The sequence below is a fragment of the Lepidothrix coronata genome, unplaced genomic scaffold (assembly GCF_001604755.1).
Source record: "Lepidothrix coronata isolate B3197 unplaced genomic scaffold, Lepidothrix_coronata-1.0 Scaffold29, whole genome shotgun sequence".
Lineage (NCBI taxonomy): Eukaryota > Metazoa > Chordata > Aves > Passeriformes > Pipridae > Lepidothrix > Lepidothrix coronata.
Genome location: NW_016690209.1, coordinates 2,820,466 through 2,841,944, shown reverse-complemented (window position 1 = coordinate 2,841,944; position 21,479 = coordinate 2,820,466). Strand labels below are relative to the sequence as shown.

The 21,479-nt window shown below is 44.3% G+C and overlaps 1 protein-coding gene across 1 annotated transcript; it reads right to left on the bottom strand.

Annotated features, from left to right (window-relative positions):
* Positions 1 to 1,586: 1,586 nt before the first annotated feature.
* RNPEPL1 (arginyl aminopeptidase like 1) lies at positions 1,587 to 21,030 on the bottom strand. The gene is made up of 11 exons (XM_017810662.1): positions 20,302 to 21,030; positions 13,676 to 13,816; positions 12,955 to 13,106; positions 12,412 to 12,528; positions 11,024 to 11,259; positions 8,633 to 8,746; positions 7,478 to 7,590; positions 6,687 to 6,795; positions 5,056 to 5,283; positions 4,608 to 4,750; positions 1,587 to 3,946 (listed from the first exon to the last, which is right to left on the bottom strand). The coding sequence occupies exons 1-11, from the start codon at positions 21,013 to 21,015 to the stop codon at positions 3,674 to 3,676; spliced, it is 2,340 nt and encodes a 779-aa protein (XP_017666151.1). The 5' UTR covers positions 21,016 to 21,030; the 3' UTR covers positions 1,587 to 3,673.
* Between the last annotated feature and the right edge of the window lie 449 nt (positions 21,031 to 21,479).

Below are 21,479 nucleotides of genomic sequence, written 5' to 3'. Positions count from 1 at the left end.
TCCTGCTGAATTAAACCACTCCCGGAGACACAAACACAGTCCTATTGCTATAGATATTTAAAGTTAAAAGGGATTTGTGTCCAGCTAAATAGCCAGCTCATTTCCATATGAATGAAGACAATCCTTTCGAATAGCATTGATATTTTCATGATTATTTGCCAGCTTTTGGGTTTCATCAACCCCATGTTTGCTTTTGTCTCCAACTCCTGGTGGTTCAAGGACAGGGGGACAAGTAAAAGTGATAGAGCAGTGGTGGCTGGGCCCAACATGTGTGTTTGTTTCTGCAAATTATGATACATGGAAATTGTTCACAACGGAGCTCTTCCAGTTCTCTGGATCCTAATACCAGAACTAGGAAGGCAAAGGCTTAGTCCCTGCAATATCACTCAGCTGACAGTGGTCGGCCCTGTATCAGAGGAACAGCACAGAGTATCTTTTTGCTTAAGGGAGACTTTGGAAGGGGTGCTTGGGGTTATAGATCTCTCATTAGCTCAGGCACAGCTCCAAACTTCCAGCCTGGCTACCACAGCACACAAGAGCAAGGTGGTACAAAACACCAAAATTAAAACAATGCACAAAGCTGATGCTCCCCTAGATCATACTCCTAAAACGTCAGCCTTAATCCCTGTGACACTTTATACCAAATCATATCCCGTCTCCCACCCTTTCTTATCACCTCCCACTTTGCCTTACAATGCATCAACCAACATGGCTATGAAATGCTAAAAAATTAAGTTAGAAATATTCCATTTTATTAAAGGGTTTGGCTCTTCCGAGTTTTTCCACAAGTGATATTTCTAGGTCCCATGTTGCCCTGCTCAAGGCTGCAATGACATAAAGTAATAGTTTTCATTTTCAAAATAAAAAAGATAACCCAATTTCTTGGCATCTGTTTAAATAAAATCAATTTGTTGTACTAATCTGACTTAAACAGATCAGAAATTAACGTACCAAAGATAAAACAAATAAATAGCTTCTATTTAATCAGTCTAATTTGCCTGTCAAGGTGAAGTCTACTACAAATCAAGACAGAAAGTAACCTGAAGCACTAATTTATTTTATGTCAACAAAAGGAAGGCTTATCTCTACAAACTTGCTGCCAATTTTTTGTCTCTCCAAAATAAAAATGCACTCCTTGCTCACAGGAGAAACAAAAGTACCTGAAAAAGAATGCATGGAATACTTTAAACAAATCTCATTCTGCTTCTATGTTTCAGAAAACCAGTCTGACAATAAAAGCCATTTGATGGGATCTCAGAGAGATGATAAGAGCAAAAACACTAACTTAGGTTTCTTTAAAAAGGAAACAGTCTGGTTCAGGCAGTATTTCCTTGCTCTGATGGGTGTATATGGAAACACACAGCTGATCTCATGTATTTCTATCAGTTGTAGGAACAATAGATAATATTTAATTTTGATTATTTGCTTTTGCCACCTCTCCAGCTTCTTCCTCTGCAGCTTTTAAACAGCTTCCAAACTCCCTCTGTGCTGCACCCCAGAAAAGGACAGAACAAAAACATTGTACCAAGTTAGCTCTTCCACACAGCCACAGCAGAGACGCTAAAAAACTGCCCAAAAGGCTGAACTTGTCACAAAGCTTAGTTTAATCTGACAGTCATCATAAGGCATCCATGTAATGAAAAATTTCCACCAGGGTCACAAATATTCTCCCATGAAATAAACCGAGCTAAAACAGAGGCCTGTGATTCCAAAAGATGCTAGTGGTTCCTGGTCTTGGCCAGGCCGCCGCTGCTGGCAGTGGGGTCCAGGAGGCGCAGCACCAACAGCGGCAACTCCGGAAGTGTAAAGTCAGCTTGTACAAATCTCTTTCAATAGAACAACAAATGAAAAGGAAAGAGATTTGTGCAGAAAACATCATTCTCCATCCTTTCTGGGAAAACAAAACAGAATTAAAGAGATAATCCCATTCAAGGAGCAAAGAGCAGAGCTTGGAGTTCTGAAGCCCAACAATGCTGATGGCCCATTTTTAAAACTAATGAAGCACTACAGAGGCCTGAGTTTATTATTGCTTTATCCCAGCTCAGCCCAGGCTAAGGCTATGGTGAAGTCCAAATTAATTTAAAGCCAGAAAATGCAGATCCAGTAACAGCACCTAAGTCCCCATCCACACATGGGTGTAAACAGATACTTTTGGTGAAGAAAAAAACAAGCCTCCCAAATTTCCCACTCTTCCTGTTCTGTGCAGATCCCCATAGCAGGGCTAAAATTTGCCCTGAAGTATAAAACAGTTTCTCTCACATCTCTGTTAGCTGAGCCTCTTGCAAATGTTTCACCTTTTATTCAGACTATCCTGGTGATTCATCAGCTCAGAGATGCCTTGCAGGAGCTCAGAGGGGCACACAGGCACCCACGTGTTAAAAGTGTTGTGGCACAGAGTCTATGAACCATCACCTGTACTCTGCAACACCCAAGGACACTTTGCCCTCAAGTTTCCTGAGACCGAACGGCGCAGACAGAAGACATCTCTGCATCCTGCATGGCTGGCCAGTGATCCAGAGAAACAGCACATCTGGTAAATTAAATGGCACCTTACTCCCACCATAAGTCAGAAAACAGACTCGGGTAAAGTGGGGCTTAAAAGTTTCTCATCAAGAAAAAAGGTGCTTCCCTCAGACAGGGCAAACTCTTATTCAGGCAAACATTATTCAAGGCAGTAAAATTTTACCATGGATATTGCCAGGGTTGATTTACAAGCCAAGATATGCTGGGGATCTTAAGAATCTAAAGGTCCTGTTAATTCTTCCAAAAGGACAGAAGACACACAGAGTCTATCTGACAAACACATGTGCCACATATCATGACACACTAACCAAGGTTGCAGCTAGACCAGAATTGATGGTATTTGGGCACCTAATTTTAACTTTTGTGAAAATTCAAGCCTACACATTTCCTTATTGCTTGTCCCATCAAGTGCAAAGGGAAAATGGAGGGTAGGGTTAACTACAGAAGGATTTCAAATCCATCATAGGGTTTCCCGGTTCTTTTTGATAAATCTTTTTATATATACATAAAAAGCATTATTATTATTATTATTATTTAGCCACCTGTGGGCAGGGGGGAACAGGAGCTATTTAAAATTAGTTTCTTATTGAAGTATTAATCCCCTTCCTCCCAAATCACAATACCTTTGTCACAGGAAGGAGCTTAACATGAAAACATGTTTGCTGCCACTGACAATTCCTGAGTCTCTCCTTTGCAGAACTTTAGCCCAAATATCAGGACAATGACAGCTTGACACATACACACTCCCCAGCAACATACACACAGCAAGTAGAACATGCCTCAGTGGGCCTCAGATAAAAAAAGAAAAAAAAAGAAAAGAACCCCACCAATCAACAGATTCGGAGAAACCATCCAGATGAGCCTCAGGAAAGGGAACTATCCACTTTCCATGCAGAAGCAACTGCCCAGGAGTCCCTGCCCAGTATAAACCAAATCAAAATATTCATCACACAGCGGAAGGATATCTCTGAAACCTGGCAGTGTCACACACTGGATACTTGAAGGCACATTTGCTTTGTGTTTTGGGAGAGAAATCCAGTTACAATGACACGCTGCAGCTGCAAGGCTGAGAGAAAGGAGGCAACGCTTGGTATCTTTCCTCTGTTCCTGTCCCCATTTTCAAGCTTTGTGGCTGGCATGAACTGGTGATTTAAGCAGACACGTTGACATCCCTGAGTGAAATGGCACCATTTGTGGCCTCTGAGACTTTGTCCTCAAGCACCATTGCTGGTGTGTCTGTAGTGACTGCTGTAGTGTCTATGGCAGGAAGTGGATTCAAGCCCTGTGATAAGATCTGTTGGATCGTTTTCCGCAAATTGGGGTGCAGCTGGTTTTGGGTCTGGTAAAAAATTTCTAAGGCAAAAGACTTGAGGGTGCCAGTGCAAAGGTCCTCATAAAGTGGAATTGTGTACATCCGAGACATCTGCAAAAAAGGAAAACTGGATAAAAACACTTCAGTAAAAGTCAACAAGTTCGGATCTTCTACAGCTACACTCCAACAGCCCTGAATAACTTCACACTGTAGACAAGCAACACGTTTCTTCAAAAGACAGATGAGTCTATTCTAAGTAAGTCTAATGCAAAGATTTTTATGAATGATAATAAAAAAAATCTGCTCTCTGAGCCACTTCCACAAATAACAGGAAGGCCAAGGAGAAGAGGCCACACTGAATACATGCATTAACCTTTTGCTCCTGCACAATAACAATCACTGAAAGGAGCTCGATGAGCCCTCACCTTGCTTGAAGTGTAAATATTCAAATAATCAAATGATTCAGTAGTGTGAAAACTTCTGGTCTGGAAAAGCCAGGGCTGCTACAAAGCAACACAAAAAATGCATGGGGCAGAGCTGGGACAAGGTATTGAGTCAGGCTAAAGAAGCAGAGATTATCTGTAGGCATTTCAAATTACATCTGCCCATTCCTCCCCGCCCACTAGCAGGTGAGCCATGCTCAGCCCCTTCACAACACACCTGGGCTACACTTGGCCAGGAAGCAGAAGTTCCAAGGTCTTTCACGTCGCATGTCTCATGCACATGTCTCATGCACTGAGAGGTGCAGTGATTTTAATCCAGCAGTTAGTACCTGGTTTTCCAAGAAGCGACGGACTTTGTAAAGGTCTGGATAATAGTCATTTCGGACTACAATCTGCAACCAGCGGATACGGATTTCTGCATTCATGGAGTCCAGCTGAGAGGAGTAACATTCCGAAAGCTTTTTTATCACCTCTGAAGAGAGCACATACACAGAGAAAGAACTATGACCTATTGTGTTGATTTTGAGGGTCGACAGAAAATAACAAATCATAAAATCACAGAATCATAGGATGGGCTGGGCTGGAAAGGACTTTTGAAAATCATCTAGTTCAACACCTCTGCCATGGGCAGGGACATCTGCCAATCTGACTAGATTAGGTTGCTCAAAGCCCCATTCAACCTGACTTTATGTGAATGATAAGGTCAACCAGAGAGCTCTTTAGAATTCAATCAATTATTCCAGGAATAATTTCTACTTTCCTGATAAGAGTACTCACCATGTGGCAGTGGTGACCCATCCAGCAATCTGTCCAGGAAAAGCACAGTTTGGAACGTTCTCCATTTAGTGAGGTCAACGCTGCTGGCAGCAGCAACAGAGTCCAGGGGCTCTGTGGTCCAGAGTTTGAAGAGTGTCTCCACTGGTCTCGTCAGACTGGATCCCTGAGATAAGTCTGGCTCAGCTAATGGAGGTCCTGTAGCATTGAGCCAACGTTCAAACTCCAGTCCTGGAATGAGGAACACCAAATATGTGGAGCAGGGATCTCTGCAGGTAGCTTGGCTGCCTCAAGGTGCAGGACTGCTTCTAACATAGTTAAGGGAGGTTCTAACAACAGCAAATCAGACCAATCTACAGTTACAGTGGCACAGCAGCGTCATTGGGATAGCCTATGGAACACCTGAAAGAGTGCCAGCAACACCTCTCCAAACCTAACCATGAGCTTTCTAGAGCTCAACATTGCAGCAAGTAAGTACAAAAACACACATGCCCTTAAGGCAGCCAGGCTGACAAGTATCTGCGATCAAACTATAAGACTTCTTGTGCATGCATTTCTCTTTCTCAGGATTATGAGGAGCACTAAAGAAAATTGGGAAAACCTGCTTCATAAAGAAAAAAAGGGAGATGAGAGGACTGACTAAACTCTTCCTATCCACCAGTAAAAACGAGCAATTTAAATTTATTTATACAATAAATAGCAAAAAAAATGAGTTTCTGCACAAGCAGCAGAGCCTGCTTTCCAATAAAGCTCTTCCCCTTGACCCTTTACCACCTCAGTACTTTCTAACCTCTGGCAATACTTCCTGTTCCACTCCATCTACCCTAAAACTCCTCTCTCCTGCATCCACTGAATATTAGCCAGGCAATAACTAGCCCATGCTGTGATTAACTTTTTAGACAATCACTGGTCCAAGTAAAACACAGAGCTGCTGAGCTCCTGCTGCAGCTTTTCCCCACAGTAAGTTCACTCATCTACACCTCTCCACAGGCAGTTTCCTCTCCACAAAGCTGAAGGACCCCAGTATCTTTAAGAGCTGTACTCCCCTGCTGGTCTGGTTTAAACTGACCAACGGGTTTAATAACTGCTTGCAAGGATGGACAACTGGCATGATAACATTAGTCTCGTTTCTTTAAGCAAGTGGGCTAGTAAGCACCTAGTAGATTACAGACCTTCCCTAAATCCACCAATAGCTATAAATAGGGGATATAAGAGAGAGTGAAACATTATGGAAGAGATTTTATGTATGTGTAGGACCCTGGGAAAGTTATAGTTCTCAAAGCATGTTTTCTATAATTGAAATAGATGGAATTTCAAAGTATATTCACCTTTTCCCTGCATTTGAGAATGTGTAAATCTTACATGCACTGATCGTTCTGTCTGCAGAGTGAAAGATGAGTTAATGGGAAAGTTAACCAGGGGCCACTCAGCTAATTAATGCCCAAACTGTCAGCAATTTAATATGTTCTCATTCCCCAACACAGTGACAGCAACAATAAATTCTGTCACAAACCTGGCTGTTGCCGAAGGGTTTTGTTCGCCTTAGCATTTCCCAATACATCCTCCAAGCAAAGCACGAAATTTATCAGCCAGATTTTCTACAGTGTTTACAGTTAACTAAGTAAATCTCCTACCTGCTTTGCTCTCAACACATTGCTCTTTCAGCTCTGGAAAAAAATTCAGGAAGGAATCCAGAAGATCTTGAGCCACAACGCTGGTAAATTTGTACTTCTCAATGTAGGCCTGAAAGAGTAAAAAGTTCAAATATGGTTAGGAGAAAGACAGCTTCCTTTTGATGTGGAACTACTCCATGCAACAACAACAACAAACAAATAGAAACAGAAGAGTGAGACCAAGCATCTGAAGATTTAAAAGAAATAATCAAGAAAAATATTCTCCCTCTTTGCCCAGACAAGTGAAGCACCATAAGAAAAAAACTGAGTAGCTGCAAATACACTGACAGCTCCGTACCATTTCTTCTACCTTTTCAAAAACAAGTCAGTAGCTGATAATTTTCTACAGGTTTTGCAAATGTGCTCCAAGGCCGCAACCTGCCCTTTGTCACCCTGGCAAAAAAACAAGCAGCTAACACTTCTTAGTAGTGAATCAAGCCACATCTCTCCACTCACAGGCAATCTGTACTGGAACAGCTTTCTAATTACTTGGAGCAGAGAACAAGAGATAACAAAAATATACTACTACTCTGTATGTAGCACCTCATAACCTCAGAATCTAAAAAATCTCGTAGAAAGATTCATCTAGGTCAACAGACAGGCCCACGATATCCCTCCATCTCAGACACAACTGTGTTCAACTTTACCCCTAGCAATTAGCCACAGTGACAAAACCCAGTAAAAAAGAACCAAACAACAACAAAAAAAGCAGCTCTAAATTGCAAGAGAAGCACGAGCTTATTCACACTCACTCTTAGGAAGGAGTCAAAGTGTCTTGGGTCACCACAAAGCTGGGACAGGTAGTAAACAAAGCAGTAGCCTTTCTCATAGGTGAAGAGGTTCATTAAATTACTGGGATTTACACCTGAAAGGAGAAGACAACGTGATAAGACACTCTAATGAGGACAGTGATTTCCAGCCCTTCTGAATATACAGACCCCTCAGAGATCACCAAGTAGAAACATAGTGACTTAAAACCCAAACAAGTCTGTTGTCAGTACATTTAAGTTACTACAGTAAATCAAATGGATGCAGTCAAACACACAACCTGATAAATAATAATTAAAAACCCAATTATTGGAAGGCAAGTACTAATTCCCAATGGAACAAGTCACTCTAAATTAGAGGTCACAGAAAACATCTGAAAACAAATCTTTTTCTCATTTTTCAGTGCCAAACTCAGGGAATTGCCATACCACAAATTTTCAAAGTTATCAATATAAGGTAATCATTACTTGCTCCTCTTTTGAAACTTCCAGCATGTGCTTTTCCATTCCATTCAGTTCCAGTATCATCTCCACTTGCATTTGAGGTTGTTTCTAAATACCACCTAGACTGAAAACTGCTTCACCCCACCAACAGTGACCACAGACCTAGAGAACTATCAGTGAAGAAGATACACAGATCTGGAGTGCATTCATGCATCTGGCTCAGGGAATAACCAAACAGCCTCTGCAAAGCTCAACTTGGAGCAAGTGCCTAAGTTTATCGGCATGCTAAATACACACATACGTAGTTCTTACATGAACACATAAAACCAGGAACATTTAATAGCAGAGGATTTCATGTGATGTTTCCAAATATGTCCATTATAAACTACTTTATTTTATAAATTCAGAATTTCAAGCCCATACAGCTTTCAAGGCAGTTCTTCAAACTCTTTCTACGCAGTGAGTCTGTTCTGTTCTTACACAGAACAATATTTGTAAAGACGAGTTATCTAGATTCGAAGAAAACTTCAAGGCCAAGTTTCCATACTTACTTTTACCCTGGTTTACAAACCAGTATTTCTTTTTTCTTTCTTTTATAAATGACATGTAAAAATCAATCTTTTTTTTCCTATCTTCCAGCAGTGATATTCAAATGTGTATAATTTTGTGTACATTAGCCTCTGCCAAAAGCAATACCTGGCTCCAGTTTAACCTGAAGCTTGCTGACTGGGTTGTCTTCTCCAAGGAGCTTCATCTGTCTGTGGAGAGCATCGAGGCGGAATGCAGTCTCCAAACATGTGAAGGCAGCTCCTACCCCAGAAAATAACTTGTTAGTTGTGGGAAAATGACCAGCAAAACCTGACCTGTGCAGGACTAGCACAGCTACAAAGTAAAAGCTGCCAAAGGTGCAAAAGACACAACAGTAAGACAGAATCACAGTAATGTAATGGCAGAGAAACCTGAGTGCAAAACATCCTTTCAATTTGTAGTGGAAGTCAGAACCTAACCCAGTGCATTTCCTCACTCTGATTATGCAAGCAGGCTGCACTGAAAAACAAAGCAGCATGGAAACTACACTATCCCTGACACCATCATATCAATTCTTGCAAGATAAGCAGAGCAGCATTGAAATAAGTATTCTACAGGTAACTTTCAGGGAGCAATCAAGTACTACAAAAACATAATGCCACTGGTAGAAGAGTAGACACTATTTCAAGTTGGCAATAAGTAAGTTGCCAATAAGTAAATATCACCTCTGGGTGAAAAGAGAAAAGGATTAGATTTGGTTGGTATATTACTGATCCTTGTATCTTTTTTAACCTTTATCTATCATCCTACCCATATTTTGCCATACATTTTTCACCTTGCACTCATTAGGGCTTTTTACAGCTGTGACTGGGTAGGCCATTCCTTCTCCCTAACTGCAGTGCACAGCATTCCATGCTTTCAAGCCAAACTAGCTGTATTACACTGGCAAGTCAAGAGATCTTTCCTATGCCCTTGCACATGATAAAGGCAGAAGAAAATGGATTTTCAGATTCAGAAGATACTTAACATCCATAATTATTAACATTTTAGCCTTCTTTGCTAAGTTTTCAACTTGAGCGATAGTGTTTGTTACACAGATCCAACCTCAGAGTCTCAATGTATGAAACACTAGAATCCAATAAAAGCAAAATGCGAATCAAGAAGCAGGATATATCTGAAAGACAGGAGAACCTGTATGAGCAGAGCAAGGGGCGGATGTGCTTCCCAGGGGAAAGCAAGAACCAGGATAGCTAGTGTTAAGGACAATTACTTCAAGCTGCAGGGAGAAGGATTAAGCAAGATCCAAGAGATGTGGTAGTCAGTGGACTCAAATTTCTCTAAACAGTGTCATTACAAAGATGCTTTTTTATTAACAACAGAAGATACTCCAGAAATTATGTCAGAAATGGTAAGATTTAGATCAGAGGTTTGTCTTAGAAACAAAATACAAAATAGAATGGAAAAAGAGCTTACTAAAGAATGGCACAGGGAAAGGCATTTCTTAGTTTCCTAACAAATGCTTCTTGAAACAACCAGTTCTAAATTTCAAGAGAACAGACCAAAATCAGCAAAGAGCTTGTTCTGCGTCAGAGGGACAGACTAAGATGGGACAGAGAACAGGTCTTCTGACCTACTCATATCACTGCCATGTGTAATGTGACTTAGGACAGTCCTAACCACTGAGAATTACTCAACATAAAAGCAGCTTTCAAAGACATACAATATGCAATGTAACATCTCCATAGATGCTCAGAGCACTTATTTCCCTAAACGTAATCATTATCAGTTCATCTCCAAAAACAATATACATGAATAAAAACATAAGCAATCTTCTAAACACTTTTGCTGCCAAGATTTCCAGTAATTTTTCCGAGATTGTTTGCAGCAGACATGTAAGAATACACATGGAACTGGCTTTTAAGAACATAACAGGACAAACTAGAAAACCGTGTGTTCCCATTATTCACTTCAGCAAAAAGCCAATTAAATTTAAAAACAAGAGGAATGATTTACTACTTATATATTCTAAAGGCAGCACCAACAACTGACATAAGCAAAGGCAGGGCTGTACAGTCCTGCGGGAAGCCTCCAGCAGATAAACAGACAGTTACATAAATGTATACATTTTTTTTGTGCTATTGTCATCGTTCATTCTAACAGCAGGTACCTACTAACTGATCAGGATTAGAAGGACACCTGTTCAGAGAACAGTTATTTCACAACGCAACCATAATAAGATTCCTTACATCTTTCTCTGAAGTATCTTCTGCTCACCTTGCTCTGACATATGAACACTTGCCTGGTACTCAACAGTAGTTCCAAAGTCCCTACAACACTGTACTAATACACCTCACTCAAAGCCCCTGCTACCATATCAGGTATTGATTCCACCCAAAACCAAGACAACATCAAACTCTAAGCATTTAAAGTGCTCAATGCAAAGTTTGTGGCTGAAAACCAGCTCCCTACAGACTTTTGAGCTTCCAAGGCAAATATCCCACTGCAGTCAACCCTGTTATGGTAAGGTGTAGACAAGGAGACACGTTTCTGCAGGTGTACCGTAGGTCTCGGTGGTGATCCGGCGCTGCGCGTAGGTGGCCAGGCCCTCGCTCAGCCACATCTCCTCCCAGGTGGCGTTGGTGACTGCATTTCCAAACCAGCTGTGGGCAACCTCGTGGATGACGTCAATGATCAAAAACTCATCGCTCTCCAGAATGGAAGAGATGATGAAGGTCAGGCATGGGTTTTCCATAGCAACAATAGGGAAGGATGGAGGAAGAAAAACAATGTCATATCTAAAATTAAGGAGAGAGGGGAGAGAGGAGGTAAGTAAACTACAGCTGTTTCAGAAGAGACACAGTAACATTTTCCTTTCTTTAGGAAAGGCTCATCCAAGACCTTTATGTGACTTCGTGAACAAACTTCCTAGACCAGTGGTGCCTAGTTCTTCTGATCAGGGAATCAAGTATTTATTCTGTTGGCCAAGGACCTGCTCACATTTCGACATAAAGACTTGACAGTCTTTTCATGTGCAGCAGATCCAGCACTTCCCAAAAGCATCATGCTCCCTTCACACACACAAACTCATCACAAATTGTATATCTGAGAGCCAGAACCACTAAGTTTACACTATATACAGCAGTGTAACACAGTGTTGAGTCTCCAAAGGCCTCCTGGAAAAAGAGAGACTGGGAAGCTATCAATGAATTAACTGATTTGGTCTACATGCAGTGTCAGCAAAATAACTCAGATCTGTCTGCTTCAGAACACAATAATATTTGGTTTGTTTTCTAAATTTCTCTACCAATGATCAGCACTGGCACACTGGGCAATGTTGCCAGATTACTTCAAGTAACATTTTGTAAGTTAACAACAATGAGATCTTCCTGCTTACTTTTAGCAAAGAAATATAGGAAGCCTTGGTAAACATGGTTTCTCATCCAAAGAATGAAATTATTCTCTTAAAAACATTCTTTTGTAATACATAGTCAAGCTTAATTCAAGAAGTATTAATGTTGGTTTTGGGGACTTGGACTCTCAATGACTCTGTACTGCGATTTTCAGTATCTTCAGGTCTACCACAATAAATACATCACATCTCAAGTGCCACATGCAGAAATAAATGAGATAAATAAAATAGCCATACATTTTAAATGGTGTCTGGCCCAGTGCTGGGCTTGCATCACAAAACACCTTCATTCCTTAGGAAAGATCCACTGTTTAGAAACCTCCATTCTGCCCCATAAACCTGGTAAAACACGTCTGTGCCTTCATGGTCCTCACTGCCACTTGTGGAGACAAAACTCTGGAGTTTGTTTTCAACTACTACAATCGTCAGTTGAAATGCTCATTTGCCTTGCTATTGCATAGGAAGAAAGCACGATCATTTCTCAATATTGTTTTATTTTGTTCTCATTATACATCCCTGGGAGACTGATTAAACTCACCTTCCCCATATATAGGGGCCATACAGACTCTCTGCAGCAGTCAACCAGCGTTCAACAATGCCAGAAAGCTTGCTGATGGCTGTTGGCAGCAGGCAAGGCTCTGCCCACACTCTGCTCCTGTCAGAAAACAGAAAACATCAGGTGATACTTCAGCAAACTGAATTATCTCTTAGAAAAAATAGTCTGACTGCTCAAAACACTTCCATGTATGGTAATAGTGAGAGGAGGCCTCCCATCAGACTCGGGCCCTCCTCGGCTAACGCTCCATTGCAAGAGGTAACCAAAGATCCTTACAATAAGGCAACGAAAAAGCAGCTGTAATGACTGCAGGGGACAATAGGCAGCATTTATGAAAGAGGAATATATCTTTGCCAGTGCAGTGCCATGAATTTCTTTACACCCAACTACGCCTCAAACTCTCTCAACACTCACAGCTCATGGACCCAACTGTTCCAATATTACTGACTCAATGTCATTAGTACTTACAACACAAAGTACTGTACAGAGACAGAAAACACAGAATCAACTCACTGCAAACCTTACCTTGGGCCTATGTCTGCATGTATAAGGTCTCCTGCCACCAGGGCCACTAAGTAGGCAGGAACTGGATATTCCATGTAAAATTGATATACACCTTCCTCTTCTAGGTAGGAACTTTGGGTGGCACTCATCAACACCTGTATGCCTGCTGGAGCCTGGAAGACCAACATCATACACATCAGCTCACCAGATGATCACAGCTGAATGACTACACCACAGATCTCTTGTTTATTTTCATCTGTCTGAGGATGTACGTTAAAAACAATCATTATAGATAACACAGAATGTAAGATTTCTGTGAGGTTTTTATACCACAACCTGCCCAGCTCATGAAAACATATCAACCAAAAATATTACTTCTCCTATATGCCAGCTGCCCCAAAAGCACTCACATATCAAATTATTGCATCTATACAAGATGCAACATTATTTGACACTACTGGAAGCAACCAACCAAATTCTCTCTCATATTATCCATTTCACATTTACTCTTTCAGCATTAAGTATAGGGGAGCAAGACCCAAGTGTGATAGGCCGCAGAGTTACCTTCATGGCACTACTCTGGTTCTGGCCCAAGAACCAGAACGGGACCTAAAAAATGCAGTATTTTTTATAACTCTGAATCACAGTTAATATTTTTATCATGTGTACATACATGATGTAACTATGCTTTCACAAGTGAACAGCAACTAAGAGCTCCATTCACAGGCGTTCGGCCCCTTACCTTGACAGTAGCTGAGTAGGTGCATTTCACTGCAGGGGTGTCGAAGCAGGGGAAGAAGGAGCGGTTACACACCGAGTGGCCCTGCGTGAAGACAAATGGTTTGGCATTGCCGTACGTCAGCTCTGGATCCAGCCACCAGATCTGTTAAAACATGACGTGAAGAAGAGGTGAGGGAAAGGGACAACACAGGGATGAACTGCCAAAAACTAAATCTGAAATCAAGAGGATTGTGGGGGAGAAGCACCACCTCTGTTGTTTGGCTCCCTAGATGAATACCTGGCATGGGACACATTTCCATTTCTAACAATATATCTTTCTACTCCTGTTTATTTGCTGGGACTGCTCAGAGGAATTTCTTACTGCCTGACCACTGAGTGGTGACACCCTGCATAGTGACTTCCAGCCATTCACTATTTCTGTTCTGTCAATTTGCTTGGTTAATAGCAAGTCCCTAACCAACATCCACACAACCTCCTTCTCAGAGGGAATACTCTGGATATCTTCATGTTTATAACTCAATTTGAACAGGAGTAGAAGGGGACAGGTAACACAAGCTGGGGAAAAAAAAAAAAAACAAACCACCCAAAACAAACCCAAATCCACAAACTAAAAAACCCTGAGGCTGAACAGTGTACACAACATTATCTGTGACCCTGACACTGCCCTCCTGGCTGAAGCATCAAACATTTTGACACTATGCAAAAAAGTCGGTATATGTAAGAAACATCTGGTCAAGGACACTGGAGGCCCCTTTTTACAGAATGGATAAGGAGATTCTGGGTGGTCACAAAAGCAAAAACCAACAAAACACAACACTGAGCATGTCAATTTTCAGTACCAAACAGCAAATAAATCACAAGTCAGACCCTCAGAAAATAATTAGAATAGATTAAGAATAATAAGAAAAAATGCAATTATTTGCCTTTTGTTTTTTTCTGTTTCAAATGTTTGTGCTTTCACATGCTCCCTGCCTCCAACTTTGAAGTGTATGAGCAATTTTAAATAAGGATTTTCTTGTAATCCTAGAACTCTGGAGCTGAACTTTAATGGAAAATATCAAATATTGTGAAACTTGCAATAAAGCTGGAACCACTGGAAGTCTTGGGAACAATCAAGCACAAGGAATAAAACTTCTGAGTCTGCTGAATTCTTAGATCAAAGGAACCAATAAATCTGAAATCAGGGAACAGCAGTTAGTGCAGACATTAGTTCAGTTCTGGTCCTCAAGGGAAAGCAATGAAACACAGAGGAGAAACCTGAGTACTAAGTCTGCTCATGTTTTAACAACATATTACAACTCTGTCTCCTAGTTAACCTGTCTTCTGGAAGTTAAAGTTTTCTCTCTCTCCTGTCCTATCAGGTTACTCTTTGTTATCTTCTCTTGCCTTTAGACCTTTTTCCTCAGCTGCCAGTGTACTCCTCTCCCAAATCATCCACTGCAGCACCACCCCCGGGGATCAGTGAAAGGTAAAGACAGGAAACACACTGTCAGCAGCTTCCAGTTGTTCTCATGGAGGCTCACACTTCCACTGGCAAACGTTTGGGTATTTTCAGGTGGGAGGCATCACAAAATTAAAAACCTCTATGTAGAAGTAACATTAATCTCAGAACAGCATTCTTATCTTGAAATTTGGTTTAAGATTATCCTCTTCTGTTTGAGCCTCCAGGGCCAGAAACATGCTTAAAGCAGGACTCAGGGCTCAGGCTGTGCCACTGTTCACATCCACGTGCTGCATTTCAGCGTAGCACTGCCCACACTCCTGGGTCACAGCCCAGGGGCACTACGTAGCTACAGATTTCCACTCCATGGATACCTGCATTTCACAGCAATGAATATTGTCTCTGCAATGTGACATTGTGGAACTGGAGACAACTATTCCAGAAGGCATTTGGGGACACATGTCTCATTAAACCCCACGGTATGAAACTAATAGCTTCCGCCCAGATCACACATTCACAAAAAAATGCAAGTGCTGTGTTTTAACCCAGAGTAGTAGCTTTCTAATGATCCAGGGAGGAGGCTCAGAAATTAAGCTTTTAAAAGATCTGCCCAAATGCCAACTGTTAAAAGCACTCCTCTGATCCGTAGCTTTGTGCTTGTGTCACAAAGTCTCACTTATGTAAGGTTGGCCCTGAAGAGACTCATCCTCAAAATGTTCTCTTTCCTTTGCTTTTTGAGAGACAGAAAAGGCTAACAAAGAAAACAGAAAGATAAGGCACCAGCAGACCTAAGTTGCAACACCTAAGTAGGAAGGAAAAAGGGCTGACAGACGATGTCTTTAGAGCAGAGAGATAAGGGGAAGTTCACCCTGAGCCGGGCAGGAGGAAAACATAAGCAGGAAGGGGAGGGAAACTGAGAGTTGATTCTTGTTTACAAGAAACTCCATAAATTAAGGACAATTTCTTTTCAACCAATACCCCTTTATTTGACATTTGGTTGAAGTTAAATGAAGCACCAGCCCCACAAGCCAAGAGGGAAAACATTTGCAGAGGATGAAGTATTTTTTTCCCCTGTTTTCTAATGTCTGCAGCTACATGGCAAGCCTCCGTCTCTCTTTCCAGAGGCACTTGGAACAATGATGAAAGTTATCCTGAAACAATATAAATAGATCTGTAATATAAATAGACCAGGCTATGCCACTGGACAGAGGCAGGGCTATGGGCTGGGGAAAACGAGTAAAAGCAGCACCCCAGAAAGGAGTGTGAGGCACAGGGTGCTGCTGGGGCAGGCCATGGAGCCCTGCACAGGGACAGAGTAGCATTGGGGGCTGTATCATCTACTCCACATCCAAATGCCTCCTGTGCTTCCCTTGGGAAATACACATGACATCATCATAATGCTCTTCCTTTTTATCTAGCTTTCCATGTATACAGGAAAGCTGTTTCACACATTAACGCTGTTCTGTGATGCATTTCAAGCGAAAAAAAAACCTGCTGCATGGTTCCTCTGCTGAACAGAGGCTTTGGGCAGCCCAGGCTTCACCCTGCCCACATACTGCAAGAAGCTCCCACTTTATAAGACACCTGCCAAGAGTATAATTTTTATTGACTTAGATCATAATCTTTTACCCAAATCTGGCAGACAACAAAGGCAATTAGCTAAGCCTCTTTCAGTTTTAAATCCCTCCATGTTTCTACATGTATTACTGATGAAGGTCCCAGGAAGAGCTCCAACGACACAGCTTCTGTTCTAGGCAAACAAGCCACTCCATCTGATGACAAAGTAAACCAAACACCTGAGATGCAGAGCATGTTACAGGAGCAAGGCACACCTGGGCAGGACATCACTGTAGGGGGACTGAGAAATTCAAGACAAATCTAAGGAACACCTGAGAAGTTTCAGCACTGCAAAGAGGGCTGTCCTTTTTGCTAAATCCTGAGGACGAGGAAATGCTATTCTGGTATTTTTTATACCAGAACACAGAGCCACATTTTCATTTAAGGAAAGAAAATAGAACTGATGTTAAGATGTACACTGCCAAATCAGAGGTGTGACACAGTGGGCAAGAGAGAGGTGTAAATTTTTCTCTCTAGGGAAAAAAAAAAAACCCAAAACGAAAATATCATGCAAGAGTATTACTTGAGGGGTGAGGGAAAAGAAGGGGAGGAAGAGCAGAACTACAGTCCCTGACACACCTGATCAGTGTGTGCCTTCAGCCCACACTGTGAGAGATACAAAATGATGACGACAGTCTTGCCTCTGATGGAAACTGGTGATGTACCAAGCATATGGTTTCCTAACAGCACAGGGAGCTGGAATGCTCTGTGAAAGGCAGATTTAATCTCTCAGCTGTCTCTCAATGTCCATCAAACAACCAAAGATCTTGGCTCCTTCCTCCACATGAGAAATAATGGAACAGTCGAATAACATATCCAGATGGCTCAAACCAAGTATATCAAGACAAAAGGTTTCCAATTTTAAACACTCTAGTATCTCTGCTGCTGATCTTACTGCCAACACATTCACACTTCACTGCAACATGAATTTACTGTTTTATAGGTCCTATAAGTATGTTTAGGGTCCCACAGAAAATAAACCCTTACCTAAGGAGAATATATTCCTAGAATGGCCAAAGAAAACAGAACTCCTAGAAGAGAGAGGTCTAACATTGTAAAGTTGCCTCACTGACACAGAGGAAAGGAAGGGACAGGATACTTACAAGACACAAATATAAACAAGTTCACCCTTATACATATATGGGTTACTCTTCCCTGATAAAGTGCAACACTGGGCTGGAAAACAGCAATGACAGAGAGCACTACAATAGCACCAAACCACTTTGGATCCAAAAAAAATAGTTCAGCATACTGAACATGAAGGGCTAGAACAGGTGCTACTCGAGGACAAATATTCTGCCAGCCAAAACCTACAATTGTGAGCGAGCAAACACAGTAGGATTTATGTCAGTGAGCATGCCTGTTTCTGCTTTCCAGTATCACTCAGGAAGGGCAGTGCATGCCCCTGACTCTGACCATCAATAATCTTTTGACATGAGTCCTTGCAGCTTCATTTCAACTGAAGCAGTACACACTATTAAAGGCACAATAAAGACTTCAAAAGACAGGACGAGAATAGCTAGTTCACCCCTGATCCAGGGGGAGCAAGACAACAATAGAGGGAATGGAAGAAATTTTCTGCTCTTAGCATCCTCAGATATGGGACATCCACATGGGACGGTGTGTGGGGCCAAGGAGGCAACACACTAATGCAAGGTGAAACTAAAGGACATCACATCAGCCAGTGCCCTGCACCTTCCAGTGGTTTTCAGGTCATTCCTGAGACTCAGATGAGTACTGCACTACATCTGAGATCATCTCTCCACAGACTCAGCAGGACAGGTTGCCCCTTTGGCAACAGGGCTGGCAAAAACCAGGGGTAAGCACAGGCCAGCCTAAAATAAAACAATTTGTTCAAGAGGAGGAAAGCGTGTTATCATGTACTTCGGGAGGTCTAGCTCAGCCAGACTGAGAATGATTGCACACAGCAATGCCAAACTAGCTTTAAAGCTTTCTCACCACAAAAAAGGCAGAAAGTGGACAAAGAAACAGGTTTCTTCACAAGCCTTGGGAAAAAAAATAAAGAACGGAATCTTCTGAACTCACTGTGGGCTACATGGAAGAGTATTGTACAAGGAAATATTAAAACCAGGAGTTACTGAGGTGAAATGGAACAATATCCAAGTGGATCTGAATTTAAAAGTGCCAGAATCTTACTTCATTTTTACACTTTAAGGGAAGGACTAAAACATTAAAAAGGCACCATGTGACCACAGGAAACTTCTGTCAATAAAAACCTTCATGTGCAACTCACTGTTCCGAGTGAGCCAATGTATTAAGACTACCTAGATGATTCTGAGGATGAAATTAATTTCTTGAGCTTCAATGCAGTATTGAAATTAGACAGAAGAACATCCAGCAAACTCATTCTATTCCGCGATGCCTTCCTATCATGAGGACAGGCCTAATGTTTACTTGCTGTTGGGCTGTTTTCCAAGAAACTGTTATGTTCAATTCCTGCTCTTGTTAAATACCTTGTAACAGTCGAATAGATCCACACATTTACAGATTTTGACCAGTGCAACAGCAACACCAAACCAGTGGGCTGAGTCAATTCCTCTAAGCAAGACAGAGGCAGCAAAGTTGCAATATTCTCAGAAAAACGTTGCTTTTGCAAATAGATTCATGAAGCACATAATGAAAATCACATCAGTTTAGTTCCCAACCTGAACTGACTGTACAGTAACAAAAAGAATCGATATTCCAGTGATAACTTCCTGTTTTCACTGTCATAACTTCTTGAAAGCACAAGATCTGCTAGGCAGCACCTAAAAGGCCAGGAACAAACTGCTTCTAAATACCAGGGGTTTAAAAGAAGAGACAGAATTTACAAAGCATCTCGCTGATGAAGAAAGCTAATCAACAGAGACGTGGAAGCACCTCCATGACCACATCCAAACAGGTGTTTGGGGCCATTTCTCATCCCTTTTTTCCAGCAGATAACTTGTAGGAACATGTGGAATCACCCCTGTTCTTCTCAAAGCTCCTGACCACAGCTCTTTGGAACGTCAGCCTGGGTGTGCAACGCCTGATTTTTTAAGTGCCTGGCAAAACCCCCAGGGAAACTCCTGCATTGTGGATGACATAACTTGTCTTGAAGAACTGAGTCGAGGCAAGAGTTTACAAATTTTCCCTCTCCTCGTCAACAACTGTAATGCCCTTAAAGGACGAAAAACTTTTAAATTACTATCGTGGTGGGGGATGAACAGCCTTGGGGGCCGCGGAGATAGATGGGGGAAGGCAGGAGGGAGATCGGCTGGGTCGGTACGAGCATCGCCGCTGAGTGCGGCGGGTGACCGCGGGCGGGGGCTGGCACCGCCGAGTGCCCCTGCGGGCAGGGACAGCTGCTGCCGAGCGGGCAGGCGCTGCCCGGCCATGGGGGACGGGGATAGGAACGGAGGGGCTGCCAGTGAGATACCTCCCAACGCCTTCGCTGCGGGGCCGGGGCGCTTCCCCGACGGTCACTCACAACAGGAGCAAAGATGCGCGACAGGCGCGGGTGGCACGGGAGGACTCCGCCAGCCACCCCGGGATCCCGTTTCCTACATTACCACCCCCCCGGTACTCACGGCGGGACCGTCGGCCGTGGTGTAGCGGACGATGATTTGGAAGGGCTGGTGCGGCTGGAGGGCGGCGGGCAGGGAGACGGTGAGGGACGAGCCGTAGTCGGTGAACGGGTCCACCCTGAAGCCGAGCGGGCAGGCGGAGCAGGGCGGCTGGGCGAAGAGGGGCAGCGGCGGCGGCGGCTCGGCGGCGGGCGGGGGTCCGGCGGGCGGGTCCCCTGGGGGGGCGGCGGGGGGCAGCGGCCCGGCGGCGATGCAGGGCGCCGAGAGGAAGGTGGCGGTGGCGGGCGGGCTGGCGGCGCAGGGCGGCGCGCAGGGCGGCGGCGGCGGCGGGCAGGGCGGCGGGGGCGGCGGGGCCGGGGCGGCGGCGGCCTCGGCGGGCGAGAAGGCGAAGGCGCAGGGCGCTTCCCCGGCGGCGGCGCGGCGGAAGGCGGCCGAGAGGACGCGCAGGGCCGGGTGCACGTCCAGCACCAGGGCGCGGGGCTGCGGGCGCAGCGCGCAGAGCTCCAGCACCAGGCAGCCCGCCAGCGCCCGCGCCTCGGGCCGCAGCTCCAGCCCCAGGTGCAGGTGCCGCAGGCTGAAGAGCTGCGAGCTGGACGCCGACGCCACGTCCGGCGGCGGCTCGGGAGGAGGCGGCGGGGCCGGCGGCGCCTCCGGCCCGGCCGCGGAGCCCTTACGGCAGCAGCACAGGCCGGGCGGCCGCGGAGCCGGAGCCGCCATGGAGCGGTGGCGGAGGAGGAGGAGAAGGAGGAGGAGGAGGCGGCGGCGGAGGCGGCGGCTGCTATGTGAAATCCATGGGCGGGCGGGGAGGAGGGAGGCCCCGGCGGCCGGAGCGGCCGGGGCGGGGAGGGGGAGGCGGAAAGGACCGGCCGGGAGAGCGCAGGGCCCGGGCCCGGACGGCAGCGGCGGGCGCGGCCGCCGGGGGGCGCCGCGGGGGCGCCGGGGGGCGCTCAGGGGTGGCCCCGCCCCGCCCGGCGGGTGCGCGCGCACGCGCCCCGCCCTCACAGCGCCCGCCCTGCCCGCGGCTGCTCCTGCTCCGGACCCGCTCCCGAACATCCACTCGTCTGTTCATCCATCCACAGGCGTGGGCGCTGCACGCCCAGCCAGGCCCACGTGTGCGGACCCGCGCACCGGCGGCTCCATCCAGCCGCGCCCCCTGTTCAGTGCGAACCCGCCCACACCGA